The 20,877-nt window shown below is 39.4% G+C and overlaps 1 protein-coding gene across 1 annotated transcript; it reads left to right on the forward strand.

Annotated features, from left to right (window-relative positions):
- The first annotated feature begins 254 nt into the window (after window positions 1-254).
- On the forward strand, window positions 255-19,919 carry LOC140237505 (constitutive coactivator of peroxisome proliferator-activated receptor gamma-like). The gene is made up of 5 exons (XM_072317440.1): window positions 255-284; window positions 2,387-3,784; window positions 5,269-5,549; window positions 6,771-6,977; window positions 19,824-19,919. Exons 2-5 carry the CDS (start codon window positions 2,437-2,439, stop codon window positions 19,917-19,919), a joined length of 1,932 nt encoding a protein of 643 aa, XP_072173541.1. The 5' UTR covers window positions 255-284; window positions 2,387-2,436.
- Window positions 19,920-20,877: the final 958 nt, after the last annotated feature.

Genomic DNA, 20,877 nt, shown 5'->3' on the forward strand with positions numbered 1-20,877 from the left:
AAAAAAGATACAACATAAACAGTAATAGGTCAGTCTACGCCGTGAATCGCGTACAACTCCATCTATGTGGGCCCGAAACAACAGAGCTGGGGAATCCCCCTACACGTTGCGTCGTGCCCTCGACCCCAGCTCCAGATTGGATCACCGATGTGTTGTGTACCGGTATGATGATACACAGCATTTTGTGTGCTTTATCTGGTACGAGCATGTGTCAATCTAGCGCAGCATGTAAATTAAGTCCTTATGATCTGTGATTGATCTGCACACCAGGAGCAATTTACAAGGTAATGATGGATGTGAATATACATTTTCGATGTTCAGAAAATCGTAGGTTCACGTCGTTCAGTGATGTACCGGTATTGGCGATAGTGGAAACCTTTCTTCCTCGCTTAGTCCCATGCGTTGTAATTATTGTGTGTTCTACTTGACTATTGCAAGCAAACAATCGCAATTCGCAAACAACGCTCAACGGAACCATTTGATGAAATATCTCCGCATGACTTCATGTGCATGGGATGCGAAAATGGGTGGGATAGTATACAAAAACTTAAGGTATTTCCTAGATTTGTATCAGTCTGGTGCTGGGGTGTGTGATATTAAATTTATGGGTGGTCAAAACAGCGGAATCAAGTGAGTAGACCATGTACCCCCGATGTAGACACTGGGCTCTAGATTCTAGAGCTCTGCTGTCTATAGACAGAAAGATCCGTCTGTCCGGAGGACTCTTTTATATTTTGCCATTAACGCTGTCCTCCGTAGACACGGAGGGGATCCGTGAAGCCAGACGCAGTCTCTGCGGAACATTCCCTGGCGGACAGATACAGACGGATCTTTCGGTCAATAGAGAAAGACCGGTCTGTATCTGGTCTCCCGGGAAATGTTCCGTGAAGACTGCATCTGGCTTTACAGATCCCGAGGAGAGCGATAACGTCAAAAAAATAAATGACTCCTCCGGACAGACGGATCTTTCTTTCTATGCTGTCTAGTAGTAAAATTACTCTCCATGTTCTAGAGTAAACAACCCAGTTAGTTTGCAGCAGGGTGCCTGTTTCAGGCAGGGGCACCTTTATTTATCAATAAAACAGCTATTAAATGAACATCTTGTGTGCTTATTCCCACTTTAAAACACAAGCAGGAGTTTATACTCGCAACTGTTATGGGAAGTGACACTCAATTGGGCCTTTTCATCGATGAATGAAACGACCCTCAAGGCAAGTAGTCTAGGCGCCTAACTACACAGCCCTATCGTTGTAAACAAATGTCACATGGCATCTGGTCGGGCTAGTAGGCACCCTCTACAAAGCCTGCTGCAAACAGGGTATTTAACTCTAGAGTGAATTACTGGATGTCTAGAACTTTGATCTAGGCCTATGTGTTTGAGTGTTAATGACGGAGCATGAAATAAATTACTGGCTTAAAACAAATTGGGCTTCAGGAGAGAGTGAAAGAAATTATCCACATAATGGTGATGAGACGGGAAATTTAGGGGATGCAATTTTCCAGTCTGGTTATGCATGATTTCTGCAATACTTGGCCTATATTCTAGCATGCTGTTACCTATTAAACTGTGACCAGCCCGAATGCTCACACATCACAGTTTACAACTGCACGATGGAGTGCCCCGGGGTTAGCTGTTACCAAACATAACTGGAAGAAGCTGTCCCATAAGGCACCTGATGTGGGTTTTCAACAGGCAGCCAAGTACATCTTTTGTTCGTGGCATGCTTGACAAGATTTTACTATAAACAACTGATAAAAAATGCTATTTTTGTGAGGGTTTAATGTTTGCAAATTTCATGAATCACTGTTGGGCTGCGAATTTAACAGCACACCAAAATATTGCCACCTGATCTTGATCACATTAAACTTGCGGCATGAAAATACCAGCATGCTCATTTCATGGCATTTGGTGCCTTCCCAGCTTGGGCGAAATGATGGCTATGGCTGGCCGGAAACTAACTATACACAGCCCTGTCGCTGTACTAGTCAGGCTAGCCGGAAACATGTATGCTAGTATGTGTAATGTTATGCACATTCAACTATAAAAAGAACAAAGAACAAAAAGCAAAAACAAACAAAACAAAACAAATTTAAGAAATATCTGTGAACATGAAATTTGGAGATTATTGAGGTGATATATCATCAACTTCCACACAATTAACTTCCTCACAATGTGACACTTCAAAACTGCACAGCATTCTTTATTTCATTCCAATTGTTTGTCTGATTTTACTCTATTAAAGTCAATATGAGCATGAGGAATTTTGTCTCCACAAGCTATTAAGATTGAGAGCATATTGGATATTACTTACATAGATGATACTTGATATACGGTACTATATGATACCTTATATCCCATCTCTGTCAAAATGTTCTCTGTCTGCAGATTTTGTGTGCTGCCCTCCCCTGCTCCAGTGCAACATCCTCATTTCTGAAATGGGGGTCAGGGGACTGTTGTCATTTGTTGAGAGGCAGTGTCCAGAGGCATTTGTGGACGTCGATCTTCGCAGACTGGCTGACCATTATCGGAGAACCCACAACGCCAGACCCGTCCTCCTGTTTGACTGCAATAATTTCATCCGCAACATCTATGGGGATCTGGAGTATGCATATGGAGGCCAGTGGGTGCAGTACATTGAAAACTTGAAACATCTCTTGGCTGCGTTCCAAGGGGCTGGTTTTGACCTCGTCATAATCTTCGATGCTGTGATAGAGAAGAAGAAGCTGAAGGTGTGGGTGGATAGGAGGAAGAATGAACGTAAGCTTGTGTCAAAGATATTTGCAGAGATCAAAAACTCAGGGAAGCATCCTCCTCATCAGCTACTTCATATACCACCTGGCCTGAGCTCCTTCACTAGCCAGGCTCTGAAGAGCCTTGGTGCATCAGTGTACTTTTCCACCATGGAGGTTGATCGAGAGTTTTATCTGTACTGTAAGAGGCACAAGTGTTTTGGCATCGCTGGCAGGGATACCGATTTTATGATCTACGATTTCCCGCAGTTCCTGTTTATGAAATGTTACAGGGGAAAGATACAGCGCATCCAGCAATTTAGGAAGGATGTTCTGTGTCAGTACCTCGGACTTCCTCCCCAGCATCTACCTCTTCTTGCTTGCCTTGTCGGTAATGATACAGTGCCGCCCGAGAGGTTGTCTGAGTTTCATAACTGGGTGACACGAGGAGGGCGGGACCCACTGATTCCGTGTGTGGCAGGATTCATCAATTCACTGCAGCTTAGAGACCTGTCAGCACACAGCCTGAACTGGGTTGCCAGTCAAGTTGGACAATTTTTAGGCGATGGATACCTCTATGAGTGTGTGCAGGACTATACCTGCCAGTGGCAAGATCATGGGCCAGCCCAGGCAAGGCCAGGAGCTCAGCAACCGCATGTTGAGATGGGAGGGGCTTACAGTGCTGACACCCATGGACATAGCACACAGGTGGACAAGAGTATCATACAGAGAATCAAAACATGCCACCAGGAGGTGCAAATTTCAGACTTTGTCTTAAGGAGCCTGATTCTGAGGCAGAACCTCTCAAATATGTCCTTTGAAGATGACACTGATGAGAGCATGCCCTCCGCGTCACAGGTTTTAAAACCTCTCAGGCAACGCATGTATGGCATTATGCTATCGCAAGAACTGTCTCTGCTGTCGGAGACATCTCCTGGATCCGCAGACTCAGGTGCGGTCAACTCAGACTTTGGAACAGTGGAAGAAATCTACGCACATGCTGGATACTCGATGGATCATCCTGAGATTGTCAAAGGAATACCTCTTGATTTCTGTAAGTTCAAACTTGCATTCTGGTAGAAAATTTCTGTTTTGAAGATGACATGCTTGAGACTGCTATCTTACTGTTCATTTATTTATCTGTTTTGTTGGTGGTATGGCAATTTATTTTGGTCTGTTTGGCTTACAGCATGATTTCTCTAAAGCTGCACAGTTGCATGTTAAATAATATGTGACCCGCTACAACAAAACGATCCTAAAGTCACTGACAAGTTTGAAGTCACATCATCAAAATTGGTCAAAACAATCGGATTTCTGTTTTTCACATAATTTTGTAGTCTAATGTTTTGTCTATCATCTGCCGAAATTTCGAAGCTAAATGATCAAAGAAAAGGCAAGAAATCAGCGTTTTTCTGGTCCATGATTTTCTGACTTTCAATGTATCAGGAACATGTCCGAAGATTTGGATTTAGCGCCCGCAGCTAGACTCCGCCTCTAACAACAAGGGAGTGATCTTATTGGTCAGTGTGTGGCATCCTGATTACCTATTGGTCGTGCGTAGACCGCTGGCGCTAAGCTTGAATGAACATCATGGAGGTCGCTAGGAGCATGCCTTCTATTGTCAAGCGGTGAAAACTGTCTCGCCTCCCCTTGATCATGATAGTGTCGGAAGGAAAACTTTGAAGACATTTTTCTCGAAACTCTGATTTTCTCAACCACTTGACATGCGCTAATAAAATCATCGATATCTCCGCAACAGAGTACTTTTATGAGTTGTGCTATATATGAAATTAGAGTAGAAGAGTAAGGGAATAATGTCATGCCATTTTCAGAAAATTGTCCTCCTCCTACTTTCGAATCCATTTGTTGTAGCAGGTCACATATGTGTTTAGAATATGCCATTCGCATTTTTTTAAAAACCTGTACAGTATATACCTTAAATGTTTCCTTCTTTAAATTTTCATAAGTTCTTGCTTAAGATGAAAATATCAATCAGAATATAATCTCAAAAGTATTTTTTCCCCTAATGTTCCTGCATATTCTGTCATTGTTCTTGTAAGTCAGTCTGTAACCATTCTTTACACAGAATGTAAAGAAATTCAGTTTTTGCATCAATTGCAGTATAAGTGATGATAAAGTGATAGCCATCATCATCATCACTGTTGCCATTATCATGAAAACAATGAAAATAACAATAAGATTTTGCAGGAAAACAGTAGCAACTTTTACAAAGTGTTCAAGGCACCTTCACTCAAAGAAAGGAAGTGATTCCATGTGGTTATGATGATAAAAGGATGCCGCATAAGAAAAGTTTAGATATATGTGTTAATTCCTCTTTGTCTCCATCCCCCCCTCTTCCAGTGCTGCTACTGAAAATAGAAGATGCACGTCCTGGAGATTTAGGATCTTTCTTTTTGACAGTGCTCTTGATGGGAAGATGGTAGACATTCTGAATTTCCCATCCTTAATTATACACAAAGATGACATGGCATGTATGCATGGCATGTTAATTCTTTTGTCTACATCCTCTTCTTGCAGCTCCTCAGCCAAGACTGGAAGACCTGTGGTCCAGCTCCGTGGATGCGTCAACAAAACGGCTCCGTCACCAGGCCTTCTTCTCCATCATGCACTGCAGCCGTCTCTGGACAGAGGGCATTGTGGACTCCGTTGCTGACCACTACCTCCTTCTGTGCTGCATCCTTCATTTCTTGCTCCTTGAGGCCCCACCGTCCACGCTGAGGTCTTGTGATGTGGATGCCTTTGTCTCACAGGCCGTCTGTCTTCAGGGCAACCACCCACAATCCCTTGCTAAACTTAAGGTACCCCAAACCAAGTGTGATGATTAGATTGAATTATTGCATACTCCCATTCAAAATTTGCTATCAGTTGCTATACTGTCCATTGATCTTATTGCAACATAATTGACTGTAAATAATTGAATGTGGAAGGTATGATTGACTAAAAGCCTTATGAAACTATTACTTGATGTTGTCCTGACTGAATGTAAACAAAAGAAACTGCAGGTGATATCTTCATTCTCCTCCATCAAACCAGATTGAGTTTGACCTAAACACAGTTTACGCCATACCAATGCCATCATTTGTTGATGAATTTGCGGGGAAGTGTTGACAGTGTGAAAATAACAGATCTGAAATTGTGCTGAGGAAATCAGTGACCACCATTCAAACCACATGACAATAGTGGTGTTGTCATGTATATATATATATATATGTTGACTATTCTTTAGTCCTGTATAATGACCTCAGTTCAGTGATATTTATATGTAATATTTCCTGCACTTTGTGACTAACAGTTATGTGATGTATTGTGTGGATACCTTTTGAAGGGGATGGCTAGTAACTGATCAGTGGGAATCAGTGGGAATGCTGGGGGATGATTGTTCCAATCCTTGTGGGATTCATTTAAGAATACATTATATATCTATTGTTGTGTGAAAATTATTTGCTTCAGAATGGTCTCATATTCAAATAATGTGCAGTTTAATGCCCCGTCACTGTACAGGCATGCTAACCTGGAAATATTAAACTGCACATTACTTGAATATGAGACCATTCTGAAGCAAATAATTTTCACACAACAATAGATATATAATGTACTCTTAAACAAATCCCACAAGGATTGGAACAATCATCCCCCAGCATTCCCACTGATTCCCACTGATCAGTTACTAGCCATCCCCTTTAGGAACAAACAATTCTAAACATTGGCCCTTGTTTTTGGCAATCATCTATATGCAACAACAAGATAAGACCAGAGTTTTCTTTTCCCATCATACGTATCATTACAAATCGTGAGATTGTTCTTGCTAGTACCTAGCAACACCTTGTAAACAAGGCTGTGCCAGTGTTGAGATCCAAGGAAATAGGTAAAAGTACCATGAAATATTGTGTTTATGGTGAGCCAGACTTAACAAAGAAGTGAAATTTATGTAGCAAATGTCATTTCGATTAAATGCAACAATCTGTGTGTTGTCCAGTCGTCAGTCCCTGCTAGATAATGCTGTTTTCTCTCTTTTAAAGGTGCCCAGGGTGAGTCCAAGGGCAGTCCACATGGCAACCATTTTTATGCGTGGTGTGAGCCATGGCTGCGCTGCTAATTCAGTCTGCTGCCTTCCATTCAAGATGGACGCCCTGTTGCCTTGGCGCTTCTTTGATGGCAAACTCTTCCATGTCAAATACCTTGCTGCAGAGGAGGGCCACACTTTGGAGCAGCTCTGTGATCACATGGTACTATTCTGTCTTAGTATGGGCTTGATGATTGCACGTTCATTTCTGTAGCTGAGATCAAGTTGTCTGGGTCATGGTGCCGTGCAACTCCACAACCTCAACTTTGATCTTTACCCCTCTCAGACTAAACTGTAGCCCTGTGAGATACATGAAAAGGGTAATCAAATCAAATCAAGTCAAACTCAAGTAGGAGTGAGATTTCACATATGTCCACAAGATACTAGGGGCATAATCACAGGGTTCATTAAATTCATTATTTTTTTCATCTAACAGAACACAAATGGCTCTTTATCTTTAAAATCTGAGGAAACCCAGAGTATTTTGTCTCCTGTCTTTATGCAGAAAAGACTTCTTCAAAGAAAAGACTTCTGAAAAGGTCAATGGTCTCTGAAATGTAGCTGAAATTCTAATTTTCTGCAGTTGAATCATTCCATCTTTTTGTAAGCCTGAGAATACACATTGTTTTCCAATATTTATGTAGAATGAAGGTAAGTAGTGTGGAGTGATGAACAATGGGGAATGTGTACCATTGCCTATGTATGAATTCCTAGTTTATTCCACACACCAATAATTTTGCATGAAATCAAGGGAAAATGAACAGCAGTGATGCTTACTAACTTAACTGGTTTAGACGTACAAACTCGTCAAGGAGAAGCAAAGATACAATGTAGTGATATGAGGTGTTGTTATAGACGGCCAGACAGACAGACAGATAAAACAGAAAAAGTGAGTACTGGTAAGCAAGTGAAGTAGAATAAACTGGATGACCACATGGGCTATGAGAGTTTTGAGCTTGTTTGAGCGACATGCAACAATTTTTGTATGACATCCTACCTAGAAATTCCCGATATGCTGAAAGTAAGAAACTTACAAATGAGTCAAATGATCCCACAATCTTACTTTAAATCTGGTTGAAACTTTGATCCTCATATCACAGCTCACTCACCATCGTCTAATGTTAAGAATAAGGCTAAGATATAGCGCCAGAGCACACCGAGAACCCTGGAGCTTCCAGGGGCCTTGAGTGGTCCCTAGATCCTGGCTTAGGGACTTTGTACTTTGTGCTTAATATGTAAACTTTAGGCTCAAATTATTCATGCACAATGTCAGGTCCATACAACATGATAACATTTCAAGTTGCAAACCATCCTGTAATGGTGTATGATTTCTGACTAAATGTGAATGCATTGTCATAATGACATAGACATCCATGCAAAACTAGAGATATGATCAAGACTGGTGTCCTCAGTATTAAGCACCAGTGTCTATCTCCCTCTCCATCTCTAAGCTTGAATGTTGAATCAATGATATTTGGGAATGTGTGTCCTCCTGGAGTCTCCACTTGTCCGATCTGAGGAGAAGTGACAGGCACTTCGATGGGGTATGATGTGACATGGTATAACGATGTGATGTGATGTTAAATGGTATTACGTCGTAAGATGAAGTTTGATATTATGTGACATGATGTGGTATAATGTGATATAATGTTGTATGATGTAGTAAGATTTAGTGTAATGTGGTTTGATGTAATATGATGTGTTCTGACAAGGTTTGATGCGGTTTGTTGTATGATGATGATGTGGTATGATGTGGCATAATGTGGTAAGATGTAATTTGATGTGATATGATGTGTTAACATGTAGTTTGATGAGGTGTAATGCAGTATGATTGAATATGATGTGGTGAGTTGATAAGGTATGATGTGGTTTGAAAATCTGTTGCTGGTAAAGTATAACCAACTCCCCATTTCTGTGATTGACATATTTCTGCAGGACTGTACTCAGGATTTCAAATGTGTCTTTTTTTTTTTCAAATGCGCTGAGATAGAGGAATTTGATTCCATTGCCTTTTTAAAAAAAAAATGAAATCTTTAGATAACATAAAAAATGAATGAATTCCCTTCAACACCATGTACATCCCAACTGTTGCAAATCTTGAAACAGGTTAAATTGTGTAACTTTTGCAACAGATCTGGTGCTTTAATTTCCCAAATTTCCTTCAATTCATTTTTTTTTTTTAAAGATACTAAATTTTCCTTTGAGTTTTTTTTTTTTTGACACATTCTGTCTTGCCATCTTATTTTTGGGGGGTTGCTCTCATTCGTGATAAACAAGATTTGAAGAGGAAATCCACCCTAAAAATAAATAAACTTCAAAAGGAAGAGAAAATTATTCCCTGCAGAATACCACAAATGTGACAAAATTGGATGAGAAATAAGGAAGATCATCCAGCAGTGACTGTGCAGATACTTTAAAAATTCAGAACTTTTGAATGGATTGTCCGATTTCCCCCAAACTCTCACTGATGTGTTCTACTTATATTGCTGCATTCACTCAATCCACAAGTATATGAAGGTGAACTTGTCCTTTAAATACTATTTATTGGATGTCATTCATCATTCCCACAATTTTTATGACTGCTGTCACTTTCCCCATCCTTGTCAGGAAAGTTCACCAATTAATTCCTAGGATCAATGAAGTGGGTTGAAGCCGTGTCCAGTGACCAGAAGTGCCTCCTTACCTCCTTAGTTTGGTCTTTAGCAGACAGACATCATGCTATTGTCTTTCGTTTTTATACTTTGATGCCAGCTAAACATTTTGAGAACTTGGAAGTAGCATGTGGAGCAGTTAAACATTAAACTTAGTGTTTGTTTCACTCTCAACTCATGTGTAGAACCTTCAAATTTTTTCCCCTTTCATCATTCTGTTTTGTGTGCATTCAAAAATGTGCAAGGTGGTGTTGTCGTTTTATTTTCTTTCTTTTTTTCTTGTTGGTTGATGTTCTAAGGGTTGTTTGTTTCACAATGGCCAGATGGAGCCCTTTTCAAAATTTGATGGGACATTTGTAAATGATAGATAGCATTCAGACCGCATGAAAGGGATGTTTGCGTCACAATTGCAGTCATTAATATTCACAACCTGCATGTGCTAGTTGCTAAGAGCTCTGCAAACACGAAGAGCGCACATGGAGGCTCTTGAGTTTGAGTGCTTCTGCAAAAATTATCACCGCTAAAACATGAATGATGTTCCTTTTGGAGTAGCTGGAAGCTTATAAGCCTCATGAAACGTTTATTCTATACTTTTTTCTTCTCTGCCATGTGCCTTCTCATTCTGAATGGTTTTGTTTTGTTTTGTTTTTTTGGTTTTGTTTTTTCACAAAGGGAAAGTATGAGTACAGAGTTCTGTGAATAATAAGTACTGCAGGCTTTTTCTGAAGTCAATTTCACATTTGGAAAGAATGTTCAATGGTAAAGCAATATTCACTGAATATTGCTGTCAAGAACAGTAGAGAAAAACTTTAGGGGAATGTCACAATATAAAATTCCATCAAACCTTTAGCATTGTAATTCAGTCAGTTTTGAATTATTCTTTGATTTCACATGATGTGGTGAGAAACAATGAGCAGAGGTTTATATATGGCCCCAGTTTAATGTTACATAAGGCACTTCAGTGTGTGCATTTGCATGTGCGACATAATTATGAAAAAGGCTGAAATTTCAAAACCAAGGATCTGTGGCAAAATCCAAAAATATCAAAACCCCGTTTTTCTCTAAACTCAGATCTTACATTTTCAAAAAAGGAAAATAATTTGATAAGTAATTTAGAAGATCATGCAGCAATTAAAGAATTTAGTTTACTTTAACGTTGTCCATGACCATTGTTTCTATGTTTTCATATACTTCTTTTCTCACTAATTTGACCAAAGATTTACCAAATATTCCAACCAGAGTGTGCACCAGATCATTAAATTTCATTTCTAAAAATGCAAAAGCTAACTTATGTAAGAGGGGGATGCACCTTTTCCCCACTCCATCACTGTACTCCTTTACTTGTGTATTCACCTAAATATTGAACATATTCCTGACTCTCAAGGAATACATTCCTGCGTACAGCTCAACATTTAACACATCTTCTTCTCATTTAGGGATGCTTCTTTCATGTGTCATCATTTCTACAGCAGATTAGAAAGACAGAATGGCATAAAAATTCAATTCTCTGCTTTGTGAAATTTGTGTTCCAAAATGAAACAGAGGGGTTTCAGTTTTATTTTTAGCTCACCTGAGCCGAAGGCTCAAGTGAGCTATTGTGATCGCTCTTCATGCGGTGTGCGTAAACTTTTTACATTTTCATCTTCTTCTTTAGAACCCCATGACTGATTTTCACCAAACTTGGCAGGTAGCATCCCTAGGGGGATAGGATCTCAATTTGTTCAAATGGGCACCATGCCCCACCTGGGGGCCCCCAGGGGGGCCCAAACCTCCCCATGTTAAGAAATCTTCAGAAATCTTCTTTTCTAGAACCAGAAGTGTAGGAGCTTAGTTAATACTATGGGTTAGTACATTGATGACTGTAGTTTCAAGTTTGTTCATGGCGGAATCAGGGGTGCCTCCCCCCCCCCCTCATTTTTTTTCTTGAAAACCCCATGATGAATTTTCACCAAACTTAGCAGGTACCAAACGGTAGCATCGCCAGGGGGATAGAATCTCAGTTTCTTCAAGTGGGCACCATGCCCCTCCTGGGGACCCCCAGGGGGCCCAACCCACCACCCAGTAAGGAATCTTTAAAGATTTTCTCTAGAACTAGAAATGACTGAGCTAAGTTAATACAATGAGTCAGTATATTGATGGCTGTTGTTTGAAGTTTGTTCATGGCAAACTTAGGGGTCACACCCCCCCCCCCCCCCCCCCCGGGACCAAGGGGAGTGGGATGGGATGGGTCCAAATGGGGACTTACATTGTACATGTTCATATGTGACCCGCTACAACAAAATGATCCTAAAGTCGGGGGAGGTCGATTATTTGAAAATTGCATGACACAATTCCCTAATCTTTCTGCTTTAAATTGATATATAACATGTCTTATAAAAATAATCGGCTGCAGAGATATCAATGTTTAAAAGAGTGCATGTCAAGACGTCTGGGAAATCACTGTTTCGAGAAAAGCGCCCTAAAAGTTCTCCTTGCGACGCAATCACAATCAAGAGACACGCAAGTCAGTATTCACCTCCGGACAATAGAAGTTAAGCCCTAGCAACCCCCGAAATGCTCATTCAAACACAGCGTCGGCGGTCTCCTCACCGACCAATCAGTGACCAGGATGTCAGGAGAAGCGGCTGGGCATAGCGCACCCCACCAGCACGCACCAGTCGACTGGGCAGTGTGCGAGCTTCATGCTTCGGTTAGCGGCAAGCAGCAAACTGACCAATGAGATCACTCTGGTCGTTGTTAGGTGCGGAGCCTATGTGATATGTGTTGCGCTCAATCAAAATGTTCGAACCAGTTTCTGCTTCGTTGAAACGCCAAAAAAAAAAAAAAAAAAAAAACATGGCCCAGAAAAACGCTATTTTTTGGTCTTTCCTTTCATCATTTTGCTTCAAAATTTCGACAGATGATAGAAGACATGTCAGACTCTAATAATACGTCAAATTCAGAAAATCGTAAGTTTTGACCAATTTTGATGCTCTAACTTCAAACTCGATTTTCACGGCTTCGACCGTGCGCGACTTTAGGACCATTTTGTTGTAGCGGGTCACATATTCTTCTTGAAAAATTCCTTGATGAATGTTCACCAAATTTGGCAGGTAGCATCTCAATTTGTTCAACTGGGCACCATGCTCCCCTTTGGGGCCCCATAGGGGCCTAATCCCCCCAACATTAAGGAATACTTACAAATCTTCTTATTTAGAACCAGATATGATAAAGCAAAGTTAATACCATGAGTTTGTACATTGATGACTTTAGTTCAAAGTTTGTCATTGCAAATCCAGGGCTGCCCCCCGGAGTTGGGGGGGGGGGGGGAATCCATATGCAGACCTAAATTGTGTCTTAAATTAAGGAATATTCAATAATATTCTTTTGTAGAATCAGAAGTGATAGAGCTTTGAGACTTTTTTTTCTCCAAACTGCATATTCTAACCTTTATAAAGTACAGTGTACTTGGCAAGTACAATGTATAATTGTATTTTTACCAGTGTGATGGAGTATGCAAATGTACACCATGCCCCCAGCTCTCAAAGCTGCCCCGGCCCCAAGTTTCCAATGTTCTCAGTCTGCAAGAATGCATGGAAGGTGAACTTGCTGTACTCAGGTGTGCGCGAGACCCCCGAGTCTCTTGTTTCATTAATGGTTTAATTAAGTCAGTCTGTCATGGCAAAGAACATTTCACAATTTCTTTCAGGCCAAATGCCAGATTCCTGGTACGTGTTATAATCTAACAGGCAATCGAAAGCAATAAACCGATCCCTGAATTGAGTTAAATAATAGCACATCCCCACCCATCTACAGTTCTACACTAATGAACACTGGCACTCGCACACATTCAATGCCTCGTTATGAGCGTGCATGTTTTACTTCGTTGTTTTGTTTTTCTCTCAGAACAGCTGATGCTTTTTTTTTGTTCTCAATGTCCGTTCAAGGCATGGTAGCTTTGGTCACAGAAAGAAGCTTCTGCCCTTAGCTTATCTGCGGAGGAGGAAGTTGTTGGCGAGTTGATGGAGTTCAATAACAAAATTAAAACAGGACCATGGGAAAGTACCAGCGCGTCTGATCACTTAATCACATGACTCAGACCGGTTGCGGAACAGTGTTTGAAGTGACAATGCTGGGAATTTCGGGTACACCGTCATGAAATGGCGTGACCCAGAGAGGGAGGGAAGAGACAGTAAGAGAAGTAGAATGAAAGATTGATGGACGCCATAAATAGAAATCCAGACCAAGGCAACCAGTTCTGGTTATCAATATGTAATCGACAAGAAGGAAAGAAAGAAAGAAAAATCAGGGGACTTTAATGGTTTCATAAAGTTTGCAGGTGGGAAAATGTGAGTGTGAAGTTTTGAAGTCACAGTATACAAGGAAGAAAAGGTGATATGCTACATATACTGGTCACAGAGTTTCAGAATTAATAGTGATTGGGATGAGGAATAAGAATGTTTTTAAGATTTATAACAAATCACAATGAACATGGAAGATGACATGGCAGCTTCACCATAAGAATGCTTGAGTGGGGGCTCAAGGAAGCAGAACAAAAGAAGAAAGCATGCATACATGTAAATTCCACACAGAATTTGTTTTGCTAGCGGTATAAATGGAATTACATCAGTTACATTTAGATGGTGATCCGTAACCTCGTGGATAAGCCAACTTTGAGGATAAGCTCTGTGGGGCACGAAGTGTTGCACAGTCGATTTTGTCATGAAATCAGTCATTTCATCGATGAGATGATCAATGAGATGGATCATTTCATCCACGAAATGACTAATTTTGTACCAAAATTGACCATGAGACACTGGAAAGGTGTTCTATTGTTCTATTTGACGATGGACTTCTTTTCATTTCAAGACCATTCTCATACGAGGAGAGAGTAGTGTCTATTGGGAAGACTCCAGGAAATATTATTAGCATGACACAAGAGCTTTTACTGTGGATGTTGGTAAGACATCATTTAGGACTATAGGTCTACAAAGTTTACATATTTCCTGATTTAACTGTCTCACGATGACCATGTTCAAATGCTTTTAACATCATACACAAAGATTTTATGGACAGGACAGAAAGGGTTAGCCTACATCCATCGGATAATTTTGAAGCATGTATGAGCCCGTGATATCTTTTGATGTACTTTCAAAACTTTGGAATTGCTTCAAGAAAAGCTTTAGGTTTTAGCCTTTGGAATGAACAGGAATGATATCCACAAATAATTTGTGCATCACTTTACACTGCCAGGTGCACCCCATCTCTCTAAAATCAGTGAATTTTAGTTTAGAGAGTGCACTGCCCTCTTGGAGTAGGTTACCCCCATCTGCTTATTGACAAGTTGTAGCTATACATAAGATTAATTATTGCGATCCCTACATTGTTCAAATCCATGGGAATCCATCAGGGCCATGGGAGGTGTGAGCTATGGTGGGGTACCTAAATAGTTTCCATTTTTTTTTTCCTAGAGAGGATGTGGAAAACTTACTGATTTTCTTATTTGTTGTTATAAAAGATCCTAATGTTGGGTCAATCTAGAGACAGAAGAGAGGTTGTTTAGTTGACCTAGAACTAAGTTGCCATCATTATTTTGGTTCTCAGGGAAGATTTGTTTTTTTTGTGTGTGTGTGTGTGGCTCATGATAGTTTTCAGTGACTCTCTTTCTAAACATCTTAATGGAAATATTGAATATGATTAAGCATAATGTATTTGAAAGAAGTATGATTTCAGGTTCTTCAGATGTTTTTTAATTCTTTTTTTTAATCTTTTTGTTTTTGTTTTTTAAACATTGCAGCTGAGTCTATTCACTCTCTTATTGAAATTGTTTGTTTCTTTAACACTGGGTTCCTTACTCATTTTAAATTCAGTGCAACATATGAGAGTTGTTGAGAACCATTCAAAATTTTAGGTAAATTCCCTTTTCCTGGAGTCACTATGTTCCTTGCCAGAACTGGTCATTTGTTTGTTCGTTTTTTGTTTTTTTTTTTCTCTATAGGTTCTTGCAATTACTTTTTCTGTGCTCAAGAGCAGATCCAGGGATTGATTCTATTTAAAATTCAGGAAGAAGAAGTAAGATCATCCAGAACACTTCCAGTCAGTGTTTCTGTCTTTTTTCAGTCTATTTCTTCACATTTTAATCTCTTATTCTCTTTTCCATGATCATACTTCACATCTATTTGCGACATGAATAACTTGTGGACATAATGTGATGTTATACATCATTGAGCAAGGCATTCGCCTAAAGCTCCGATAGCTCCCGCGATTCGTTCAATCACTGTTTTTATTGTCTCCTGATAACTTCCTCCTGAGATTCAGCAAATAATATTTCCTTTCACACCCGGTCGAGTGTTTGGAAAGCAAACAGCGACAGCCTATGCGTTCTCATCATTGGTATAGGCATTCAGGGTGACGTGATTTGTCCATTTTCACATTCTGTCATCCAACTAGCTCTACCATGGGATAGAGGACCCCATGGTTTTGTTTTCTCATCTGATGTTTGGAAAAATTCCCATACACAGTGCTTGTTGAATCTGATGAGTGGGGCTTGTAAGATAAAAACCATGATATTTATGTGTGTGAAGAAGTTGTGGACAATGTCAAACTGCACTATTTGCCATTATTTGCATAGAGCATGCACCATGTGCAAAGGATCATGGGAGACTAGCATCATAGACATGTTCTTAGCAGCTTGTAACAATGGCACAGTGCATTAAAATCACAAAGTGCACATACCAGTATCTTATTTGTGGTCAAATGTTGAAAACAAAGGTTGAAGAAATTGATAATTTATCTTGTGAGAACTTGATGACATTTGATGAACATTTTCTAAATGCTTATGCTCATTATTATATTCCATGAAATTTATTGCACTTGTTGATGTGATAGCAGTGCATCTATTGTCAAACTTTGTAAATGAAGGATACTACCTTACATTTTTTCTTTAAATCCTGTCACAGTAAAAAGAAATCAGAAGAAATTGAACATTTTCTCCAGAGAACCAACTACTTAGTATAAAGCTCTGTTAATGTGATGTTCTGTAGCATCAGGTGATAACAATTTTAATAATAATAATGATAAATAACACTTATATAGCACTTAATACTGGCATCGATAGGTTCATTAAAGGTTCTGTTTACCTTTGCGAGCAGTGTTTTCAAAAATTTTCAACATATCACTTTTGATGCATATAGGTCAGTTGTATCACGAAACATCCTACCATATTAAATTTTTGCAATAAAGCCGAAAATATATGGAGATATCACTATTTTTCTCATGAAACCATAACTGTAGACAGTTTAGTCTAAAAACATTTTATTATAACTATTGTTCATATTTTGTATATCTAACAATACTTACCATCGATTTTACTTGTTCAATTTTTATGCCTCCGCCACGAAGTGGTGCCGGAGGCATTATGTTTTCGGGTTGTCCGTATGTCCCTACACCTGTACGTCTGTACGTACGTACGTACCTCCGTACGTACGTCCGTCCGCATTCGTTTACGCGATAACTTGAGTAATATTGACTGGAATTTTATCAAACTTGGTCCAAGTATAAAGTATGATAGGGCAATTACTTGATTAGATTTTGGGTGAAATCGGTTAAAGGCCAAAGGTCAAAGGTCAAGGTCAAATCATGAAATTGTATCCGTTTACGTGATAACTCAAGACTGGATCAAGCAAATTTCACCAAACTTTGTTTGAGGATGATGTATGATGGGACAATTACTTGATTAGTTTTTGAGTGAAATCGGACCGAGGTCAGAGGTCAAAGATCAAGGTCAAATCCTAAAATTTATCTGTTTATGTGATAACTCAAAACTGGATGAAGCAACTTTCTCCAAACTTGGTCCAAGGATGATGTGTGATGGAACAATTAGTTGAGTAGTTTTTTAGTGAAATTGCCAAGAGGTCAAAGGTCAAAAGGTCAAGGTCAAATGCTAAAAATGTTGCTATTTCCCCCATGTCTATGCAATGCCCGAAGGTATTTTCTTAAATCTTAGGGTAGACATGTACTATGCGTACAGATTCTCCAGAGAGAGTTTCGTGTCATAAGGTCAAAGGTCAGGTGAAAATGTTACAATTTTACTTTTCTCGCAAATGGTTCAATGTATCTTCATGGAACTTGGTACATACGCATGTACTGACTGGCAGGGATTATCTAGGAAATTTAGGGGTCATGAGTCCATAGTTAGGGGGTCAAAGGTCAAGGTCAACTCAAAATTTTACTATTTTCCTCATATACAAGTATATGTATGCAATGCTTGCAGGATTATTTTTAGGACTTAATATATACATGTACATGTATTACCTAATGGAGATTCTCTGGGAAATTCCTGCCCGAAGGTCAAAGGTTAAGGGTCAAAGACCAGGATTAAATGCAAAAAAAAAAAAATCTATTTTATACTGTAATTACACTCTTTCTTCATACCTTGAAAATTACTCAATGCATAAACTTATAAAAGGGTCGGTCAAAAGTCAAGTGAAAATCCTCAATTCCCCAAATACATGTACCTGCACTCTTAGACTATTATAGCAAACCTAGTTCAAGGAAAGTGAACATTCAAGACATTTCTGACAAACCTGTCATTTCATTATTTTGCCAGTTATGTGAAACTCATCACACATTGTGAAGACATTGTACTATACACCTATTGGGAGAATCATGCATTATGGCGGAGGCATCAGTCGCCATAGCAACATTTCTAGTTTACATAGGTTGTTTCTATCCCTAACTCACACTTTAGAACTGTTTTGAAGCGCTAATGCTGGGTTTTTGTTTCATCTGTAAATGGTAAATTTTGCCTTTAAAGGACAAGTTCACCTTCATAAACATAAGGATTGAGAGAATGCAGCAATATTAGTAGAACACATCAGTGAAAGTTTGAGGAAAATTAGACAATCGATGTAAAAGTTATGAATTTTTAAATTTTTTGTGTTGGAACTGCTAGATGAGGAGACTACTACAGCTTGTGATGTCATATGCGTACAACAGTATAAAGAAAATGTAAAGAAAATTCAACATATTGTCACTTTTTTTGCATAATAAAAGAGCACTTGACTTGCCTCTTTCTAAAGGCAGGGGGAATAATATTACCCATAACATAAATGTCAGTAATGAGTCAAGGGAATGTGTACTTTTTTCAAAAGATGAAATTTTGTGAAATTCTCTTTATATTTTCCTTATATTGTTGTACTCATATGACATCATACGCTGCGGTAGTCTTCTCATCCAGCGGTGACTGCACAAAACTTCAAAAATTCATAATTTTTGAACGGATTGTCTGAGTTTCCTCAAACTTTCAATGATGTGTTCTACTAATATTGCTACATTCTCTCAATCCTTATGTTTATGAAGGTGAACTTGTCCTTTAATATTAAACAAAAGACTTAGATTAGAATACAGCATATAATTATAGGACTATATAAAGAAAAAAAACACAATTTATCAAATTAATTAAGTTTTAAGCAATGGTTTGAACTTGTCTACAGTTTCAGTATTTTGAATATGAAAAGGGAATTTGTTCCAAAGAGGTGGAGCAATGACAGAAAATGCCCTATCACCATAATGAGTATACAAGTGCAAGGACCATTACTAGTATGGTAATTGCAGAGTAGAGGAGGAACGGAAAGATCAGGTTGAAGTGGAGGAGCCAAAAGAAATCAAGTCTTTGAGTTAAGATGGGGCAACATTGTTCCGTATCTTGTAAAATGGCAATATAGTAGATGTGGTATAGGCCTAACAATTGTGTAAATCTAACATGTTGAACATTGATCAAAGTTCGGTGTTTTACCTCGATCACACTGTTTTCGTAGTATCCTTTCAACAAGGTTTTGCTAAGTATATCTAAAAACAGAAGATTACACCAGACCCAATAATGACTGAAAGAAATTGAGTTCAGTTTGGATGTAACAGTCTGTGAAATTAAAAGTGTGTGAAATTGTATACTGTAAAACCAGAAATTGTTTCATGTACAGAATCTTTTGTGAATTTCACAAGGATCCATAGCAATGCTACCAAACTTGACAAATTCAACAATCCCTATGAACTGGTATTAGCCTGTAGGGGAAAACATGTAACTCGCCAACAGGAAGAGAGCAGTGGAGCTCTGTTTAGCAGACAACATTCAACTGTTGCACTGGGCCCCAAACTAGCTGCTGGAAGTGTACATGATAATTCTCAGGTCAACCTGCTAATGCCAACTGATTTCAAGTTCAGAATTATCGCTGGTGCCAGTGTTCAGATGGCAGTGAATAACAAGCACTAGCACTGAACTTGAAGCCACCCTTACAGAGTTTTTGCAGTAGAAGAAACCCATTGCTATGACTGAAAGGTGTTCATCGTTATAGTTCAAATCTTTTATATGTCTGGTCTAGCCAAGAGCAGTTGACGTGTGCAAGAATCTGAGACGCTGGATCGTCATGGGAACAAGACTGGATGCGGCTGTGGATGCTGGAGCAGAGAGACCTTGAGGAAGCCTCATCAGACAGACTGAGGGAATGACTGGTAAGTTATACAGTATTTATCGCATAATCGGGCATCTGATAATCGGGAACCTCGCTTAAATGACATACGCTTCCCAGAAACATTTCCAATGCATGCTATTTTCACTGGATAATCGGGCGGGGACCTCTGATAAACGGGACAGTTTTTCTTCAAGCGATCTTTGATTTTGTTGATATTTTACACAAAAAATCTACCAAAATACCACAACAATATTTCAAAGAATCCCTATCAGTTGTCGTTTACATCGAACTTACAAAGCAAGCTTCGGACTGGTGTGTTTTGACCTCCGTCCATCCAGTACACGTACACAAATCATGTACATGCACAGTGATGCATAGCCACGAAAGCCGTGTATAAGTATATATGCCACTGCGAAACACATGCTTTCGTGAACATTCTTCTCCCCTACATACAGATATAAGCAAAGCCATGTGCAGGGAGAGCTAGAGGGTCGCACCGATGGGTAGCGTGGTTGTGTATTCATGTACATGTACAGTACGTCAGTATGCATGGGTGTGTGTGCACTACATGTACATGTCGTATGCCGTTAGTGTATGGTGAGTGCTCATCGCGAAATCGGGCACCCCGCTTAAAGGGGCCGTGTTTGCTACCCCCAACCTGTCCCGATTATGCGATGAATACTGTATAATATTTGGCTTGCTTGTGTTTACCATATTGCAAATTTGGGTGGTATTCGTTATTCTGTAGGCTCATTAATCTGAAAGTGAAGTGAGGTTCAATATTCCAAAGATTCATTATTTCGAAACACGCAAGTTCATTATACCTAGATGTTCAGTAATCCGAGAATGATATAGGATTTGTTAATCCAAACATTTGTAGTATTCTGAAGGTTCATTCATCTGAAAGTGAAATAATGAAATAAGGGTCCATTCATCCAGAAATTAAATAGGTTAGTTTTTCCAA

Source organism: Diadema setosum, chromosome 1 (assembly GCF_964275005.1).
Source record: "Diadema setosum chromosome 1, eeDiaSeto1, whole genome shotgun sequence".
NCBI classification, from domain to species: domain Eukaryota; kingdom Metazoa; phylum Echinodermata; class Echinoidea; order Diadematoida; family Diadematidae; genus Diadema; species Diadema setosum.

Excerpts from the sequence above, each read along its gene's own strand:
- LOC140237505 (XM_072317440.1), top strand. The coding sequence starts at position 2,437 with ATGGGGGTCAGGGGACTGTTGTCATTTGTTGAGAGGCAGTGTCCAGAG. Across the intron at positions 3,785-5,268 it reads AGGAATACCTCTTGATTTCT|CTCCTCAGCCAAGACTGGAA; the intron begins GTAAGTTCAAAC and ends CTCTTCTTGCAG. Across the intron at positions 6,978-19,823 it reads AGCAGCTCTGTGATCACATG|CCAAGAGCAGTTGACGTGTG; the intron begins GTACTATTCTGT and ends TGTCTGGTCTAG.